This window comes from Erithacus rubecula (assembly GCF_903797595.1).
Source record: "Erithacus rubecula genome assembly, chromosome: 16".
NCBI classification, from domain to species: Eukaryota; Metazoa; Chordata; class Aves; order Passeriformes; family Muscicapidae; genus Erithacus; species Erithacus rubecula.
Genome location: NC_136668.1, coordinates 17,008,297 through 17,026,772, shown reverse-complemented (window position 1 = coordinate 17,026,772; position 18,476 = coordinate 17,008,297). Strand labels below are relative to the sequence as shown.

Genomic DNA, 18,476 nt, shown 5'->3' with positions numbered 1-18,476 from the left:
CTGAGTCACACAGGGACAGGTGTGCCATGACCTGCACACTGCTGAGTCACACAGGGACAGGTGTGTGCCATGACCTGCACACTGCTGAGTCACAGGGGACAGGTGTGTGCCAGGACCTGCACACTGCTGAGTCACACAGGGACAGGTGTGCCAGGAGCTGCACACTGCTGAGTCACACAGGGACAGGTGTGTGCCAGGACCTGCACACTGCTGAGTCACACAGGGACAGGTGTGCCAGGAGCTGCACACTGCTGAGTCACACAGGGACAGGTGTGTCAGGACCTGCACACTGCTGAGTCACACAGGGACAGGTGTGCCAGGACCTGCACACTGCTGAGTCACTGCTGTGTCACACACACACACGTGTGTCCAGCACCTGTCTCCAGGAGAGTTTGCTGTGGTTTGCTCCTGCCCTGTCCAGCAGGAGCTGTGCTGGCTCAGGCTGTGCTCACACAGCTGTAGCCTGAGGGGGTTCAGTGTCTTTTCCTTCACTTTCTCTCCTGTTTCCAGTGAGGCTCAGACTCACCTGCTGGACTGACCCTAGAATTTATTGCTGTGAGTTTCTACCATTGATCTTGGGGTCAAGACATTCATGTGCAAGCTCAGCATATTTCAGCACGCTGCAAGCCAGGCTGCCTAAAAAGAAAAGATGCTTTCCATCCTTTCCCATCCAAATCTCACCTGAACCAGCAAAGAACTCACCCCTACACACATTTCCTGAGGCAGCAGGCAGGGGCCTCATCACAAGGGGGGCTCAGGGCTGCTGGCTTAGCCCCCCAACAGCAACACCAGCCCTACTCACTGCCTGGGCAAGAATCCTTGTGCTGGTGCACATTTCATCCCTGGGGAACAGGCAGAGCTGTCCCCTCCAAGCTCAGAGTGGGGAGGTCCTGGCCAAAGCCCTGGGGAGCTGACAGGACCTCCCTCCTACCAGTAACTCCCCCCACTGCCAGGAAGCTCTGAATATTTGATCACAGCCTGCTGGAAATCTCCAGTGTCAGTAAATGGCTGTGCCACAGAGATGGCAATGTGCTGCTCACAGTGCCACCCAGCCAGGCTGGCACCCCACCCCTGGCTAGCACAGAGCCTCTCCCATCCCCATCCTCATCCTCATCCCCATCCCCATCCTCATCCCCATCCCCATCCTCATCCCCATCCTCATCCTCATCCCCATCCCCATCCCCATCCCCATCCCCATCCCCATCCTCATCCTCATCCTCATCCCCATCCCCATCCCCATCCCCATCCTCATCCTCATCCTCATCCTCATCCCCATCCCCATCCTCATCCCCATCCCCATCCTCATCCCCATCCCCATCCTCATCCCCATCCCCATCCTCATCCTCATCCTCATCCTCATCCCCATCCCCATCCCCATCCCCATCCCCATCCCCAGCACAGCCAATGCCAGCCAAGCTGGGAGGGGAAACCAACTCTCCTCATGGAGCAGCAAGAAAGGCAGAACAGGTCCAGTAAGAAACAATAATTACTAAATAATACTTATATGGGGATTCAAACCTTCCCCCACTCCCACCCACATCACTCCCAATTCCCAATGACATTTTTGCATTGCAAAATTGCATTTCAGACACACATTCATGGATATGGAAAAAAGCAGCTGCAGTCCAAATGGTTTCCAAAAGCACTAATAAAATAATAATTTTAATGATCTTCTGTGGTTAGTGAAACAATGTTCATTTATAAAAAAACAACCAAATTGATCTAAGTCGCACAAAATTAGGTGCCTCCATTTCTCATTACTGTTACCATGCCCTACATCACTCTAATAAATTGCACTGTCACCAGCTCATTACAGGGAGGCAGCTGAGCGTGGTCCTGCTAATTATTTCAGACTATTAATGGCTTCCCAGGCAGGACATGGTCCCACAGCAGCAGCCACAGGCACTGCCCACTCACCCAGGGTGCTGCCCTCACCTCCACCACCAAACACCTCCCAGGGGACTTGACTTTGCCTCTGGAAGCTGTTCTGTGGCTGTGCAACCTGGCTCCCCTCTGGAATAAACCTGGTTCCCTTCTGGAATAAACCTGGTTCCCTTCTGGAATAAACCTGACTCCCCTCTAGAATAAACCTGGCTCCCCTCTGGAATAAACCTGGCTCCCCTCTGGAATAAACCTGGCTCCCCTCTGGAATAAACCTGGCTCCACTCTAGAATAAACCTGGCTCCCTTCTGGAATAAACCTGGCTCCCCTCTGGAATAAACCTGGTTCCCTTCTGGAATAAACCTGGCTCCCTTCTGGAATAAACCTGGCTCCCCTCTAGAATAAACCTGGCTCCCCTCTGGAATAAACCTGGCTCCACTCTGGAATAAACCTGGCTCCTTTCTGGAATAAACCTGGCTCCCCTCTGGAATAAACCTGGCTCCTTTCTGGAATAAACCTGGTTCCCCTCTGGAATAAACCTGGCTCCACTCTGGAATAAACCTGGCTCCACTCTGGAATAAACCTGGCTCCTTTCTGGAATAAACCTGGCTCCTTTCTGGAATAAACCTGGCTCCCTTCTAGAATAAACCTGGCTCCTTTCTGGAATAAACCTGGCTCCACTCTGGAATAAACCTGGCTCCTTTCTGGAATAAACCTGGCTCATTTCTGGAATAAACCTGGCTCCTTTCTGGAATAAACCTGGCTCATTTCTGGAATAAACCTGGCTCCTTTCTGGAATAAACCTGGCTCCTTTCTGGAATTAACCTGGCTCATTTCTGGAATAAACCATGAACTCCTGCTCTGCACCCCAGGTACTTTTCCAGCAACAGCCATCCCTGCACTGGGTCACCACAGCCGTGCTCCAAAACATGATTCACCTTTCACATCCTTCAAATTCCCCATCCATTACCCACAGGATAATTTACTCTAAATTACACCTCTTCATCATCCTTTGTACTAGGAAATAACGCCACAGTTTCTAAAGATGGATGTTCTCAGCCCAAAGTGGGGCTTAATGCTGGGGCTCTCCAGCAGGGACTGGCAGTGCCATTCCCCAGCTGCTCTTCAGAAGTTTCCCAAGCATCCACTTTTAGTGGATTTAGTATTTCCCTTTTAACCTGCTGCTTCCTCCTGGCCCTTGATGCACTGAGAGAACTGCACTGAGTGATTCTCTGAGAGAATCATTCATTTCTATGGGTCCTTTTTCTGCTCCCCACTTCACAGGAGCCACTTCCAGCACAGGAGAAAGAAACAGCTAAAGGAGAAATGTGCAGCAAAAACTAAAGAGAAATGTACAGCACCTCCTCACTTCCCTCCTGCTCTGGGCTCACAGTCACTCCCCAGGGTGTCCCTGGACACTGCTCACTTCTCACTCCCTTCCAGCAAAACAAAGGAGAACCACAGTAAATCCATGTTGGGTGTTAAATTAGATTATGCCCATGTTGCCTGGATACTGTATAATCACTGCCATGACCAAACACAATTTAATAGGGGTAATTGGCAGCCAAGGTTCAGTGCAGGGGAAGCAGGGAACAGTAAATATTCCAGTGTGGTCACAGCTCCAGTGGGTGCCACGGGGGCTCCTGGCTCTGCTCCCACAGAACTGCTGCTTCCCATGTCTGCAACCACTTCCTGCATGGATTTTATGTATGTATTTTTATATATGTGCAAACTGCTGTGCATTTTATATATAAACACATTTTTTATACATAGAATGCATGGATCTGAACCTCAGCCATAAGTGCCATTATTAGTTCAAATATCTTCCCTGATTCAGAGCAAAATGCCTGAGCAAACAACCATTGGAAGGGAACAAAAGGAAAGTCTGGAGTGTTTCTATTTCCATGCCTGGGACAAACCTCTGCAATCAAAGTGCTTGTTGTGGCTGGCCTAGCAAGTCCTCATAGGATGGAAAATAAAGCAGCTCATGCCTCTTGCACAGGTGAAAATCCATCCCCTGTCTGCCAGCACCAGCAGAGCTCCTGTTTAATGTGAAAATCCAACCACACAGAGGCCAGCAACCCCCAGAATTATTTAGGCTGCTCTGGGTAGTTGGATAGAAATCAAACACCTTTTGACTCTGGACACAGAGGGAAGGAAAAAGCAGAGGGAGGAGAGGCAGCACATTGGGGGGAGAGCCACCAGAGCCACCAGAGCCACCAGAGCCACCAGCCTTGTTCCCACAAACAATCATGGAATCACTCAGGAGGCAAAAGCCCTCCCAGAGCACCAAGCTCAGCTGTTCCCCCAGCACTGCCAAGGCAGTGGTGCCACATCTGCACAGTTTTAAATCCCTCCAGCAATGGTGACTCCATTGTCCAGCCTGTGACAGGGCTGGATAACCCTTCCAAGGAAGGAAATTTCTCTAATTCCAGCCTGAACCTCCCCTACTGCAACTTGAGGACATTTCATCCTGCCACTTGTTACCCAGGAACAGAGGCTGATTCCCACTCATCTGCCCACAGTCTCCTGCCAGGGAGTTGTGCAGAGCCAGAAATTCCCCCTGAGCCCCCTTTTGCCCAGGCTGAGCCCCTTTCCAGCTCCCCCAGCTGCTCCTCATCAGCTCCAGAAATGCCCCTGGGGCAGCACAGCCCCTGCTGGGAATGGACAGACAGACAGACAGACAGACAGCCTGAGCACACACAACTGGGGGCATTGATCAGACACAATCTAAGGAGCTCTGGGAAACGTTCTGGGTGCATTTAACTCATCCCTGCACATCACTGAGTTTAACTGGGCTGGTGAGGGCAGGGGTGGAGAGGGAAGAGGGGCTGGGCTGGCCCCCACTCAGCTCCCCCCTCTCCAAGGGGCTGCTGCAGCTGTGTCCCCAGGGAGGGGGGCCCTGCAGCTCCCTGGGGGTGACTCACCCCTCACCCCAAGCCCTGGGAATGTGTCTGGTGGCTGGGAAGGCAGCAGGTGTTCACTGCAGGAATGGTGTCACAGGCACCCAGCACAGAGCTGGTGAAACCAGTGATGCAATTGCAGCTGCAGCAGCACCCGTGGTGTCCCAGGCAGCTAAATCAGACAATCACACATTCCCAAATGGCTCCTAAAAGGCACATGGGCATGGCAGGGGGTGGAAGGGACACTGCTGTGCAGATGGAGAGGCAGGGAGCACAACCAGCTCAGCTTCACCTCGTGCTCAAAAGGATGTGGCACCTGGGGACACGGGCCAGTGGTGGCCTTGGCACTGCTGGGACAATGACAGGGATGATGATCTTAGTGGGTTTCTGCAACTCTGAGGATTCCATGATTCCCAAACTGGAGCACACTGGCACACCCTGCCTCTCATCAGCTCTGCACGTGCCTGGGCTCCTCAGGCTGCTCTGGATGCTCTGCAAGGGCCAGAGGAGCCAACTGGGCTCCCCCAGCCACACTGGGAACACTGGGGACACTGGGAATATGGACAAAGCCCAGGCCCAGCTCCACAGCTTCCCACTGCTCCAGAGAGGAGAGCCAAGCCTGAGGAATGCACAGGGAGGCCAGAGGACCCAGGGAATATGGACAAACCCTCCCAGTGGTGCAAGGGGAAACCTGCAGAGTGCTAAAGCCTTGCTGCTCTCGGGTTCCCTGCTCAGCTGGGACCAAACCTGTCCCTGCTCTGACCCGCTCCAACAGGACTGCCCTTCTCTCCTGGGTGGATCTGGCCACAGCTGGATCCTGGGCTCACTCCCAGGGACAAAAAGGGGCTCATGTTGCACTGAGGAGCCACTGAGGCCAGAAGTGAGGCTCAGTATCAGCCAGCCAGATCAGTGCAATACCAAACGTGCTGTGGCTTGCAGGGAGCTCAGCACTGCTCCAGCTCAGGATTCCCACCCTGGCCCAGAGGGGCTTCCAAAGCCATCCTGTGTGCCTTGGAGGGTTCTCAGAGCCACCCAGCCCTGCTCACAGCCCTCACCAGGCTGGGTGGCAGCAGGCTGGCACAGGGAATGTGCCCAGCACACAGCCACAGCAGGGCCAGGCTGATGCCAAATGGCACCTTGGTTCCCACCTGCACAAACACAGCCAGCAAAGGGGCCTCGTGCTCAAACACCCCCGGGACAGGGCTGGAACAGGGCCTGCCATGTTCCATCTTTTAATTATAAAGAAATGGGGAGTTGTGGAGACCCAGAAAGGTGTTCCCAGTTAGGGAACAGGAGAGGCCTCTCACTGCCTTCTCTTGACACTCCTGCTCTGTCCCCTGGGTCAGCCTGTCCCTCAGCCTCTGGTCACTCCCACCCTGATTCCCTGCTGGCCCTTTGCCCTAAGCCCACCCTTGTCCCCTGGTAATTGGTCCCTGATGCTCTCCCTGCCCTGCTCATCCCATTATTTAACCTGGACCCTCACAAAGCCCTTTGCTCCCTGAGCCATGGACGATGCACACGTGGCTGTGGCTGAAATAAACATCTCTGTGAAACCCTGCAAAGGCCCTTCCTGCTCCTGTGCTTGCTTTCACCCCAAACAACAGCAGCTGCAACAGTGCCATGGCTGCAAACTGTGCCAGTGCCACCCCAGAGCCACCCCAGAGCCACCCCTGAGCCACCCCAGTGCCACCCCAGAGCCACCCCAGTGCCACCCCTGAGCCACCCCAGAGCCACCCCAGTGCCACCCCTGAGCCACCCCAGTGCCACCCCAGAGCCACCCCAGTGCCACCCCTGAGCCACCCCTGAGCCACCCCAGTGCCACCCCAGTGCCACCCCAGAGCCACCCAGAGCCACCCCAGTGCCACCCCAGTGTCACCCAGTGTCCCCCAGTGCCACCCCAGTGTCACCCAGTGCCACCCCAGAGCCACCCCAGTGCCACCCCAGAGCCACCCCAGAGCCACCCCTGAGCCACCCCAGAGCCACCCCAGTGCCACCCCAGAGCCACCCCAGTGCCACCTCAGTGCCACCCCAGTGCCACCCCAGTGTCACCTCAGTGTCCCCCAGAGCCACCCCAGTGCCACCCCAGTGCCACCCCAGTGTCCCCCAGAGCCACCCCAGTGCCACCCCAGTGTCCCCCAGAGCCACCCCAGTGCCACCCCAGAGCCACCCCAGTGCCACCCCAGTGCCACCCCAGTGTCCCCCAGTGCCACCCCAGCAGAGCCCTGCTGCACAGGCAGCTTCTCTCCAAATCCCCACTGGTCTGTCACCCTGCAGTGACAGCCCCCAGGGGCAGAGGGGCAAGGAGAGCCTGGCACAGCAGCTCTGGGGGAACAAGGAACCCTTTCAAATCCTGCTGTGCTGGGGCACAGCCTCCAACCTGCTGTGTGGAAAGGAGCCAAAGCAAAGGGGGCTCCAGGGAGCTGCAGCAGCAGCAGGGTGAGCCCCTGCAGCCCCCACAGGAACCCCCCAGGGCACAACAGCCCCAGGGCCATGGGCAGGAGGTGCCTCAGCCACCTGCACCTTTGCACAGTGCAGGGAAGAGCAACAGAGGGGGGATGGACTTGTTTTTTCCCTTAAAAGTATTTTGGAGCTCATTCACTTTATAAATGGAAGGTTGGAGCTCATCCCTCCAAAATACTGGATTCCTAGAAGATGGTGTTTGAGGAAGGGAAAATAGGAAATACAACAGCAGGAAAAATGCTCCTCTGGCCTTGGCCAGTGGGACAAGACTGTGCCCAAAGACTGGGAACAGCCTCACTGCCCCAGCTCTGAGCCCTGCCTCACATCCAAGGGCTGGAACAAGCTGCCTTTAAATGTCCCTGCCAACCCCAACCCTGCTGTGATTCTGGGGCCAGGGATCCCTCACCCACCCTGGCCAATACTGCAGCTCCAAGATATCTTGGCAATGGTGATTTTCAGTCTCCCCTCCTGTGCTGAAAGACTGTCTGACTAAAATCTCTCAGGCTGAGTTTGGTTCAGTGCTCTGTTCACAGAGAGCAACCAAGAGATGTGCTCATGAAGATATCTCCATCCCACTCTGTCTGTGGGGATGCTGCAGACACCACCACAGAGACTCCAACAGTCATTGGAAATCTTTTGCCCACTCCTGATTCAATCTCTTTCCATAGCCAGTTTCAGTGTGATAAACAATTAAAAGTAATCCAGACAATGATGTGCTATCAGCAACCTCTACCCAACACCAAGTTCAGACACAAGCCCACAAGAATTCACACTTGAGGAATGCAAAATGCCTGGTGCTGCTCCTGGAGATCCAGGAGGAGCTTGGCAGAGATGTTCAACCACAGAAACTCCTCAGCAAACGCAGCAGGTGCCTTGTTATGAGCTGCTAAATCATCATGCCAGGTTGGTGATGCCAGCTTTAGTCCAAAACTCCCATTATCCTATCTCCAGACTCGAGTCTGGTGCAGGATGTGGGTGCAAAGGAACCTAACAAGAGACTGCAGCCTCTGGGGCACATCCCCTCCAGCTAAAAGCTGAAGAGGCTGCATGACATGAAAGGACTGCTAGAGAAGCATGCAAGGAAAAGCTGCCAGCACCCACACAGCTGCTCCAGGGACAATCCAGACAGAGAGGGTTAAAAGTTCATTTGCAGAAGCAGAACAAAACCTTTTGCTAATTTACACATTACAGGAAGCCAAGCCCAAAAAACCCAGTGAACACCTACAGGGCTTTTTGTGGTGGTTTGTAATTCTGCAGAATCTCATATTAAAAACAAAAGCAGAGGAGTGAGAGGGAGGCAGAGCTGGCAAGGACAGGCACAGAGTGCTGCAGGGCTGCCTCTCCTCTGAGGAAGCATCACCAGCTCCTCCACAAAAACACCTGAGGGACAGCAGAGCAAAGGGGAAACCAAAGGTGCTGCTGCTCCCCAGGCTCTGCTACCTCCAGCTGCAGAGCACAGACCATGGAACAGCAGAATGGGCTGGAAGGGACCTTAAAGCCCAGCTCATTGCAGCTGGGGGAAAAGGAGCAGGGCTGAAGGAGCACAGCAGGACAGCCAAGCCCAGGCAGGATTCTCCCAGCCCCAGAAGAGCTTGTGCCTACAGGAGCCTCCTTCCACACCAATCCCTTCCACAGGAACACCCAGATCCTCTGCTCACTTAACTCCAGGGCTTTGATGGATGCAGCACTGATCCCAAGGGAGCAGAATCAGGCACTGGCACACCAGTGGCATCCCCAAAGGCAGCAAGGAGTGCCTGGCCCACCACAGCAGCTCAGCCACAGCTCCCTGGCTGCTTCTGGCAGCCAAACTGGGCCAGCAGCACACGACAGGGGAGCACCTCAGAGGCCTCAGTGGCTAGGGGAAATTACCAGAACATCCTGGACAAGAATGACTTACTGGAAGCAATACATGAATCAAGCAAATGAATAGTTACCAGACAGCAGCACAAACAGCTGCCACAGGGATAAAATCAGACCTGCAGTGCCAAGAGGCATCAGCACCTTGGGGAAACCAGTCAAGGAAAGCACATTCCTGGGGAGCTGCCACCCCTGGCCCTGTGGTGCCTGTGGGGTTCTGGAGCTGCTGGGCACAGGGGTGGCACCAGAGCAGCTCCTGCAGCTCTGCAGGGCAGCCCCACGCCAAGCCAAACAAACCCTGCTGGTATTTTCAGGCAGAAAACCTGGAGGAATTTCTTCTTCTTCTCCTTTGCAATCCCTGGTTGAGCAGGGAGCCCTCTGGAAGGTGCCAGGCTCTGGGGAGGGCAGGGATCCAGTCCTGCTGCATCCCCATTAGCAGCTGCCCTGCAGAGCCCATGGAAACCACAGCCCTGACAAACAGCAAACAATTTGTGCAGGAGATAACAATCACTGTCATCTTGGTTAAAACACGTCAGGGAGAAAACACCACCACAGCAAAAGCAAAGGGAACCAGGCAGTGCTGGCCAGGCCCCAGCCAGGATGATCAGAGATAATTAACTCTGCTTTATCCACACACAGCTGGGCTGCAGCTGCTCCAGGGCATGGCCTTGGCACCAGGATCAGCCTGTGGGGCACTGATGCCAACCCCAGAAGGGCTGTGAGCCTGGCACCACCTGTGCTGCACAGCCTGCACTCCCTGCCAGCAGAACACAGCAAAGCTCAGGTGTCACATCATGGCCATGCCTGAAAAATAATTCCCTGAATGCCTGAAATCTAATCAGAGTGAAACCCCCTGCTCTGCAGCTCCACAGCATTGGCTCCTGGGTGAGAAAGTACATGGCAAAAGGAGGAGACAGGGATGAGATTGCAGCTCCACTAACAAAAATGGCAATTTTCTGCCACCAGCTGCACTCCAGCAGCAGCCCTGGCACAGCCACCACCTTGTTTTCACTTTGGCTTATCTGGCATTAAAACAAACTGGTTTAATCACAGGATGCCAGACTGGTGCAGGATGGAAGCCTGAAAGGAGCAGGGCTGGGACTGCTCCTGCTCTCTGGGCCACAGGGAACTGCCATGGACATGAGGCAGAAGGCAGCACAAAGAGGCAGAAATTGAGATAATTTTCTATCAAGAGATTTGTGCTCTCCCCCTCTGTGGACCCCTGTCACTGCACCCCAATTCTGTGCCCCCAGCTGCCATGGGACCCACCCATGGAAGGGCCTGCTCAGCCACCTCCAGGTTTATCCTATCTGATATTGAGGTTAATAATTATCATTTTTTAACATTTCAGCAGTGTTACCAGTTCTATTACTGTTAATAAAAACTGCAGCTTCATCAGATGAGGAGCCCCACATCCCCCACCAGTGCAGCAGAGCACGTACACCCCAAAAACACAGAAGTCAGAAACCACCCATGACTAAAGAAAGGCTCTTTCCTTACTCAACTGCTCAGCCCAGATTCTGGTTTTAGCATCAGAAATCTCCACAGCAGGACTGTGAGAAATATTTTTTTAGCTCATCAGATAAACATGCAAATCTTGATTATTCATATGTTACTTAAAATAAAAACCCCAGACAGAAACAGATGAGACAAGCCCTGTGAGCAGTGCAGGGCAGCCAGAGGCCCCTGGCTCTGCCCCTGCTCTGCCCAGCCCTGAGCAGCACCAGAGCAGCTGCTCCCACCCACCCACAGCATCCCCACAGCATCCCCAGAGCATCCCCAGGCCCTCCCTGCAACATCTGCTGCAGATGTGAAGGCTTCTCTCCATTCCTGTCTCCAGTCTGACTCAAGCAGCTCTTCTAGGCACTGATGAGCCCCAGCTCCTGATCTGGGTGCTGCTCCTGGAGCTGGGAAATGTTCCTGGGTCAGGGCACTGTTCCTGGATCTGGGAAAAGTTCATAGATCTGGGAAATGTTTCTGGGTCTGGGTGCTGCCCTGGATCTGAGCAATGCCCCTGGGTCTGGGAAATGCCCCTGGGTCTGGGTGCTGCTCCTGGATCTGGGTGCTGTTCCTGGGTCAGGGCACTGTTCCTGGGTCAGGGCACTGTTCCTATATCTGGGAAATGTTTCTGGGTCTGGGTGCTGCAGGAGCAGCCCCAGAGGGATGCTGTGAGCCCATGCCTGGGGCTGGCTCTGCCTCAGCCCAGGATCCCCCCAGCAATGGCACCAGGGCTGGAGAGCTCAGCAGGCTCTCACTCCTCAGCTTCCTGCCCTTCTCTGAGATAATTTTTTTCCTATTAAATAACACCATGAGCTGTTTCTCCTCCTAAAATAGCACACACCACCACACACAGTTTGTTTTGTTTGAATTCCTTCCCCACTAAAGCAGCACAAATCCCACTGTAAACCTGACTCCACATCTCTACTCCATCACCAGGTTTTTCCTTTAGACAGAAAACACTGAAGCAATTACAGATTCTCTGCACATACAAAATCACACAATCCTAGAATGGTTTGGATGGGAAGGGACCTTAAAGCTCATCCAGTCCCACTCTATGCCATGGGCAGGGACACCTCCCACAGTCCCAGCCCAGTGTCCAGCCTGGCCTCAGACACTTCCAGGGGTCCAGGGGCTGGAAATGCAGAAGGTTTGACACCAACACCTAAACCAGCAATTTGTTTTGTAACAGCCTTGCCAGGGACCCCACGGAGCAGACACAAGCCCAGACCACAGGAAAACATCTGGAGTTGTATTTAAGCCTATTTCAAATATCATTTGTTATTTTTTTCTTTGAAACAGATAACTTGGACCCTTCCAGATCTCCTCCTAAGCAGTTATCCTGATGAAGTCACTCCCCAGGTTTCCCAGTGCTGCCTCAGCCCTGCTGCTCCTGCAGCACTGGTGCAAGGGCAGGTCCAGCCCTGCAGCCTTGAGGCTGCCACAAACACCTGATGATGCTTTCACTTCTAAAACACTAATCAAAGGTTTCCATGGGAACCTGCAGCAGCAGGAAGGAGATGGGAAATTACAGGTCAGCTCCACCACCAAAAGGAAAAAAAATTATCCTGTTCCTTCGCCCTCGCAAAGTTTCAAGGTAACACAAAAATATTGATTCATCAGGGTGCATAAAGGCAGAAAATATGCCCCAGAGCAGTCATTTGCTGTGCAAAGAAATCACTTTTAGCCTTTCAGTGGCAGGTGTGCTCTGAAACCACATGGGGAGCTTCAGCTCCTGGGCAGCCAAAGCCTCTCCAGGCCATTAAAGCAACTCGAGATGCCCAGGAGGAAATGGGTGCCAGGTGCTCCCAGGGGCAGCTGGTGGGTGCCAGGTGCCCCCAGGAGCAGCAGGTGGGTTCCTGGTGATGCCAGGGGCAGCAGGTGGGTTCCAGGTGCTCCCAGGAGCAGCAGGTGGGTTCCTGGTGATGCCAGGGGCAGCAGGTGGGTTCCAGGTGCCCCCAGGAGCAGCAGGTGGGTTCCTGATGCTCCCAGGGGCAGCAGGTGGGTTCCAGGTGCCCCCAGGGGCTGGGGCTGCCTGGGGAGCTCCTCTCTCTCCTCCCTGATCCCCTCCCACCCCTCTGCTCTCTCAGCCCTCGCTTCACTCACACGCAGGTTTCCAGCTGCCAGCCAGATATGACTCAACCACACACACACAAGGAAACTTTTCCACCACTATTGACTTTCAGAGGAAATGGAAAAAGGAGAGAAAAACACATCAGTCATAAACATACTTTGCCAAATGGTTCATGAGCAAGTGCAGCATCTGCCTGTTTTTCTCTGGGAGCCGATGGACCAGGCTGTGGATCTCTGACACCCTGGACTCCTGATTCTCCAGCTCTGCAAGGGGAAGGGAAAATGATTTATCTCCATCCCTACCACTGTCCTGACTCCATCCCACACCCAGGCACTGCAGGCTCTCCCCATGGTGCTGCTCCTTCCTATCAGCTCCATCCAGCTGCTTCCAAAGAAGACACTAAATGGGCTGAGAGCAGCACAGTGAGCAGGGCAGGGCTGGCTGCAGCCAGAGTGACTCCAGCCATGGGAACACAGGCACACTGTGCAGAGTGCCCAGGACAGGCCAGGCTGGGGCAGCTGGAGCTCCACAGGCTGCTGGTGCTGAGTGGGAGCTGCTGGAGGAGACCAGCACTGCCAGCCCATGGCCATGGGGCTCTGCTGACATCCCTCTCCCACATCCATGGGCTGCACAGCTGCCAGTGGGAAATCCCCTGCTCCCAGCAGAGCCCCTTCCCCTGGGCACTGAAGGAAACACAGCCCAGGTATCAGCAGGGAGCCCACAAACACCATGGTGCAGTTTGGTCAGAGCCACCAGCCCTGTGCTCCAGCACTGTCTGAGCTTCCTCCTCCTCCTCCTCCTCCTCCTCCTCCTCTGCCACCTCCCTGCCCAGCTCCAGCCCTGCTCTGCTGGCAGGACACAGCCCAGGAGCAGGGCAGGGGGACTGCAGCCCCTGCCAGTGAGGCTCCTCTCCAGGAGCAGGGCCAGGAGCATCAACAACTCACTCGCTGCTTTGATGAAGCTCCTTTGAAACTGGTACATCATCAGGGGCCCTGGGAGCATTCTGCAAGATAAAAAGGGAACAGGCACAAAATACATCTGAGGAACACAGTCCACACTAAGAAAGCTTTGCCCCTGCAATAAACTCCATTTTGAAAAGGGCAGAATTAAGCAACACCAACTCTAATGAATTCCCCCCATCAGAAGGAGTGAGATTTATGCAAGAACCTTTAATTTATTCACCACTAAACTAATCTTTAATTTCAGCATTCCTTCAGTAACACAGCTTCAGTGCATTACTGAGCCCAGGGTTTCCAAGTAAGTTTGAAAATAAATTTAAAAGATAAACAAGCCTGGTTGTAAAACTTTCCCAATCCCCATTCCCACTGCTGCACTCAGAGGGACACACTGGTGCTGCCCACATTCCTCTCTGCTCTGCCAACAGTTCACACTCTGGAGCAAAGGTTGCCAATCATGCAAAATTCTGTGATTTTCTAGGCTGAGATCCACCAGGCTAATTACTCTTATCACCCTAATTGGATTGGGGCTGTCTCTGGCTCTCTCCAACACAGCCCAGCTCACAGCAGCCACTGAGAACAAGGAGCTGTGGTCACAACAGGTAGGAGCACGCTGTGGAAAATGAGCTGCTGCTGGCTGCCAACACCCAAAGCTGCTGGGAAGATCCCCAGGATGATACTGGCTCCCTGACACCCAAAAATCATAACTGCAGCAAAGGTGGGAGAGCTCTGCAGCCCCTGTGCTTACACAGCCCTGCCTCCCCTTCTGCCACGTGCTCAGGAGGTGGAAACCCAGCAGGAAAAGCCCAGGGAAAAGCTTCAATCAAGGCAGGGGATGCAAGAATGAGCTTTTAAAAACGTGTTTGTATAATATGTGCATCTGTCAGAGCTGACTGTGTTCCCCAGATCTTGCTCAAACACACTGGAAAATCAGGCAAAAGGCAGAATAAATTCCCCAAGAGCAGTTTCTGCTCTGTTTCTGTGGAAGGGCTGCAACAGCAGGCAGTAAAATCCCAGGCCAGCACCAAACCCCTCCTGAAGCCAGGTGAGGCTTTTCTCCTTACCTCAGGTATGTTTTCAGGGCACTGGTAATGGTCTTGATCTCCCACTCTGCACAAATCTCTGTGTCTGTCTCTGTGGCTGTCTTGGGATCTGTGGAAAAGACAAAAAGCACTAACTGAAGGGCAATTCCAGCTCGTGCCAGCTCAGCTGTGTGGGGACACCATCACAGCCCTTTTTATTTGCTATTTATTTGCTGTGAGCTATTCCCAGCTCAGGACACGTCTGGGGCTCATCACCCAGGACAAACTCACTGGGATGGAGAGAAAGAAAAGGGAATTCTCCATCCTGAGCAAGGGCTGGGGCAGTGGGGATGGAGAGTGCCAGGAGCACCAAACCAAGGCCAGAAACACCAAACCAAGGCCAGAAACACCAAACCAAAGCCAGGAGCACCAAACCAAGACCAAAAACACCAAACTGAGCCCAGCAGCACCAAACCAAGGCCAGGGACAGTTGCTAACATCTGCTCCCACAGGCTCAGCTCAGGCTTTTTTTTCTTGCCTTTTCACAGACACAAATAATGCACTTTTGAATTTTAAAGCCCCATGTAAGCATTGGGCAATTTTTAACTACTCAAAAGAATGTCATGAAGAGAGCTCAGCTTTCCCACAGGGCAAAGGGTTTATTTTAATTAAAAAAAAAAAAACATCAAGAGGTGCTTGGAAAAGTAAGAAATGCATATTCACACAAAGATCATGTGTATCTCAGCAATCACACAAATGACCTCCATGCCCAGGAAACTTCCTACAGCACTGCCTCTACCAGGAGGGAATTTTAGCAGAGTCAAGATAAGTTTGGCATAGTAAAAAAAGAAAAACAGAACAAACCAAAAACCCCAGAAGTTCCATCTTTAAAAAAAAAACAAAAAAAACCCCACAATTTTTTAAGCAAAGCAGAACAAACAAGTCCAGCCTGTGTGTCTTTGCAAAGGCTCCCCCAGCAGTTTCTAGGCAGGATCAGGGAACACGAGGTGAAATTCCACAGTCAGTCCCATGAAAAGGCTCAGAGCAGTTAATCAGCTCCCCTTGACCTTCAGATTTATGAGTCTGCAGGAAGCTCCTGCCGTGCTGTGTCCCCAGGCTGCAGTGACAGCCAGCCCTGCTCCCACAGGGACACTGCACACAGCTGGCAGCAGGCAGGGACACCCACAGACATGGAGAGCTCTGAGCCTGGGGAGGGTTCCTGCTGCCAAACCCTGGCCTGACACCTCTGACAAAAATCTCCAGGGTGAGGGGAACAACCTGGCAAGCACCCCCTCAGCCCAGTGGGATTATCATGGAGGGGTTTGCAAGGCAGCCCCAGGTGACACATCCAGAGTGAGGGGCTCACTGGAAGGAGCCCCCACTGCCAGCCCTGGTGGGGAAAGGAGCAGGAGCAGCTCAGCTGCTGGACTCACCCTGTGCAGAGCTCAGACCTGATCAACCCTCCCATGGGAGCTCCCCCTGACCCAGGTTTGGTTATTTGCTGGGTTTTGCCCTCATTTGGATGGCACATGAATGCTGGGGGGATGATCTGCCCTGGGAGCACCCCCAGTGCTCCAGCCCAGCCCCAAGAGGATGTGCCCTGATACCCCAGCAGGGGCTGGGGCTGCCCTGAGCCTGCAGGCACCTGGTGCCACAGCCTTCCCTGCACTGCCACTCACACCAGGCAGGAAACTCGATCTTCCTGCCATTTAAACTGAATGTGAGGCACTGACACTGCCCACATTCATTTCTAAATATAAGGAAACCTGACAGTGGAAGCAGTTTGGCTGCTCCCTGCAGGAGCCCCGAGGGCAGCAGAACAGATGGGCTTTGACAAGGGACACGTTCCCGTGTGACACTGACTTCACACAGCCCAAACCCCGGTGCTGATCAAGATTTAATCCCCCACAGTTTGGAGGAATCGTGGTTTGCAAAGCATCCCAACAATCAGCAGCATGGGGGATTCCCAAAAGGGTCCCAGTTGCAGCCCTGAGCTCCTGCACAGACTTCCAGCACCAACAGCCCAGGAGGACACGCCGGGACAAAGGGAGAGCAGCAGCAATTCATCACCTCCTGATGAGACACAGGGAGCAGCTGAGTGCCTGCAGTGGCTGAGGAGATAATGGATGCTGGATGGTGTCCAAAACTGGATCCTCCCAGCCCTGCAGAGCTCTTCACCCGGGCAGGTTTGGCCATCTGTCACAGCCCTGGGAGTGACACCAGCACTGGCACTTTGTGACAGCAGAATGGGCCCATCCATGCTCAGCATCACCAGAGGAGCTGCCAGGACCTGCCAGGGCTCCAGGCCAGCCTGCTTTGCTCAGCAGGGTCCTTGCTCTCCCCGTGCCCACTGTGTGTGCCAGCAGCAGAGCTGTCCCACAGCCTGGGACCTTCACATGGCCCCAGCCCGAGCCAAACTTCTCCAATGACAGCCCCAGCCACAGCTCTCGTGACTGCACTGAACTTTGCAAATGCCACAGCACTTGGGGCTGTGCCCTTCTGCTCCCATCACCTGCATCTTCTATTTTCCACAGGTAAACACTGACAGCTGTAACAGCCACCATGGGCTCACTGAACACATTAATGGTGGGAAAAGAAGCAAAAGGAGAAGGAAAAGATGTTGAAACACAACAGAGGAAAACTTTCTGCAAGAAGAAATAAGCAGGAGTTTTGTGAGGACAAGGAGAAGGAAGTCATGTAGCAGAGGAAAAGCAGTAAGTGAAGGGAAAGAAGAAGATGAGCAGAAATGCCACACATTTCCCCCAAGGAGTAACAAACACATTCCATGGGGCACTAACAAATTAGTAAGCATTTGTTTCCCTATTCCTACAGCTATTTCATCCCTGGTTTTGCCAAGTCTGAGCAGCACCAGGCAGGACTGGCCAAGGGCAGCTGCCCAGCTCTGCTCTCCCTTCCACTGCTGTGCCTCAGGCATGTCTGGACAGACAGACAGACAGGCCCAGGGCTGCAGCTGTGGATGGAAATGCTGCCTGTGAGGGCTGAAATGGCTCTGTCCACACAGCCAGAGCAAACCTCAGCTGTGCCAAGACCCAGCTTGTCTCTGTGGAGCATCCAGAGCTGCAGGACCCACTGCCCCAGCCACGAGGGAAACTCTGGAAAAGCCTGAGATAAACAGGCACGAGAAAGTCTGTGGGGAAAGCAAGAACAGCCACAGGCAGCAAGCAACATCCAGGAGAAAATCATTTCAAAGGGTGCTGGGAACAAGGGGGCAGGTAGGAGATGAAAAGCCAAAGCTCTCAGCTATTTCTTTGAAGATTTTGGTTTGCATTTGGGAAGGCTGCCAGAGCTCAGAGCATGTGTGAGCAGGACACCAGTGGCTGCAACAGCAGCTGCTGGAGCCAGGCCCTGAGTCCTCCCTTCAGACCAGCACCTAAGGGCACAGCCACCACCACCAGGGACCCTGACAAGAGCCTCTGCTCCTGCTTGGCAAGGCTTGAAAGCAGCACAGCCTGCCTGCCTTCAACAAAATCCCAGATACTCACCCATTAATATGCTCAGCAGCTTCTGGACTCTGGAGTTCACCCCCACGATCCTGTAGAGCCCCTGCTCATTGATACCTGGGAAAAACAAGGAATTGATTAGCAGAAGGTCACAAGAGCTGCTGAGATTTCTTCCACTTCTTTACCTTCTCAAAAACCCAATGAAGCCTTCTCACCAATCAAATACAAAGGGTAGAGTTTGGGGTTGAGATCAAGGTTTTCACATACCCTGTTCTATTTCATTAGAAGTGTTACCCCCAGTTAGCTCAGGAACAAGGATCTAAGGACACTTTTCTTCTGTCCCACAGCCATGGCAGGAAGTGCAG

The 18,476-nt window shown here is 53.6% G+C and overlaps 1 protein-coding gene across 3 annotated transcripts in view; it reads right to left on the bottom strand.

Moving 5' to 3' along the window:
• ARHGAP26 (Rho GTPase activating protein 26) overlaps positions 1-18,476 on the bottom strand; it is a 107,071-nt gene that overhangs the window by 27,514 nt on the left and 61,081 nt on the right. For all 3 annotated transcript variants that reach the window (XM_079319722.1, XM_079319723.1, XM_079319721.1), the window contains exons 14-17: positions 18,154-18,228; positions 14,693-14,780; positions 13,617-13,675; positions 12,830-12,935 (exon numbers count right to left, since the gene is read on the bottom strand). In XM_079319722.1, the coding sequence (XP_079175848.1) occupies positions 12,830-12,935; positions 13,617-13,675; positions 14,693-14,780; positions 18,154-18,228 (328 nt within the window). The remainder of the gene's footprint in view (positions 1-12,829; positions 12,936-13,616; positions 13,676-14,692; positions 14,781-18,153; positions 18,229-18,476) is intronic.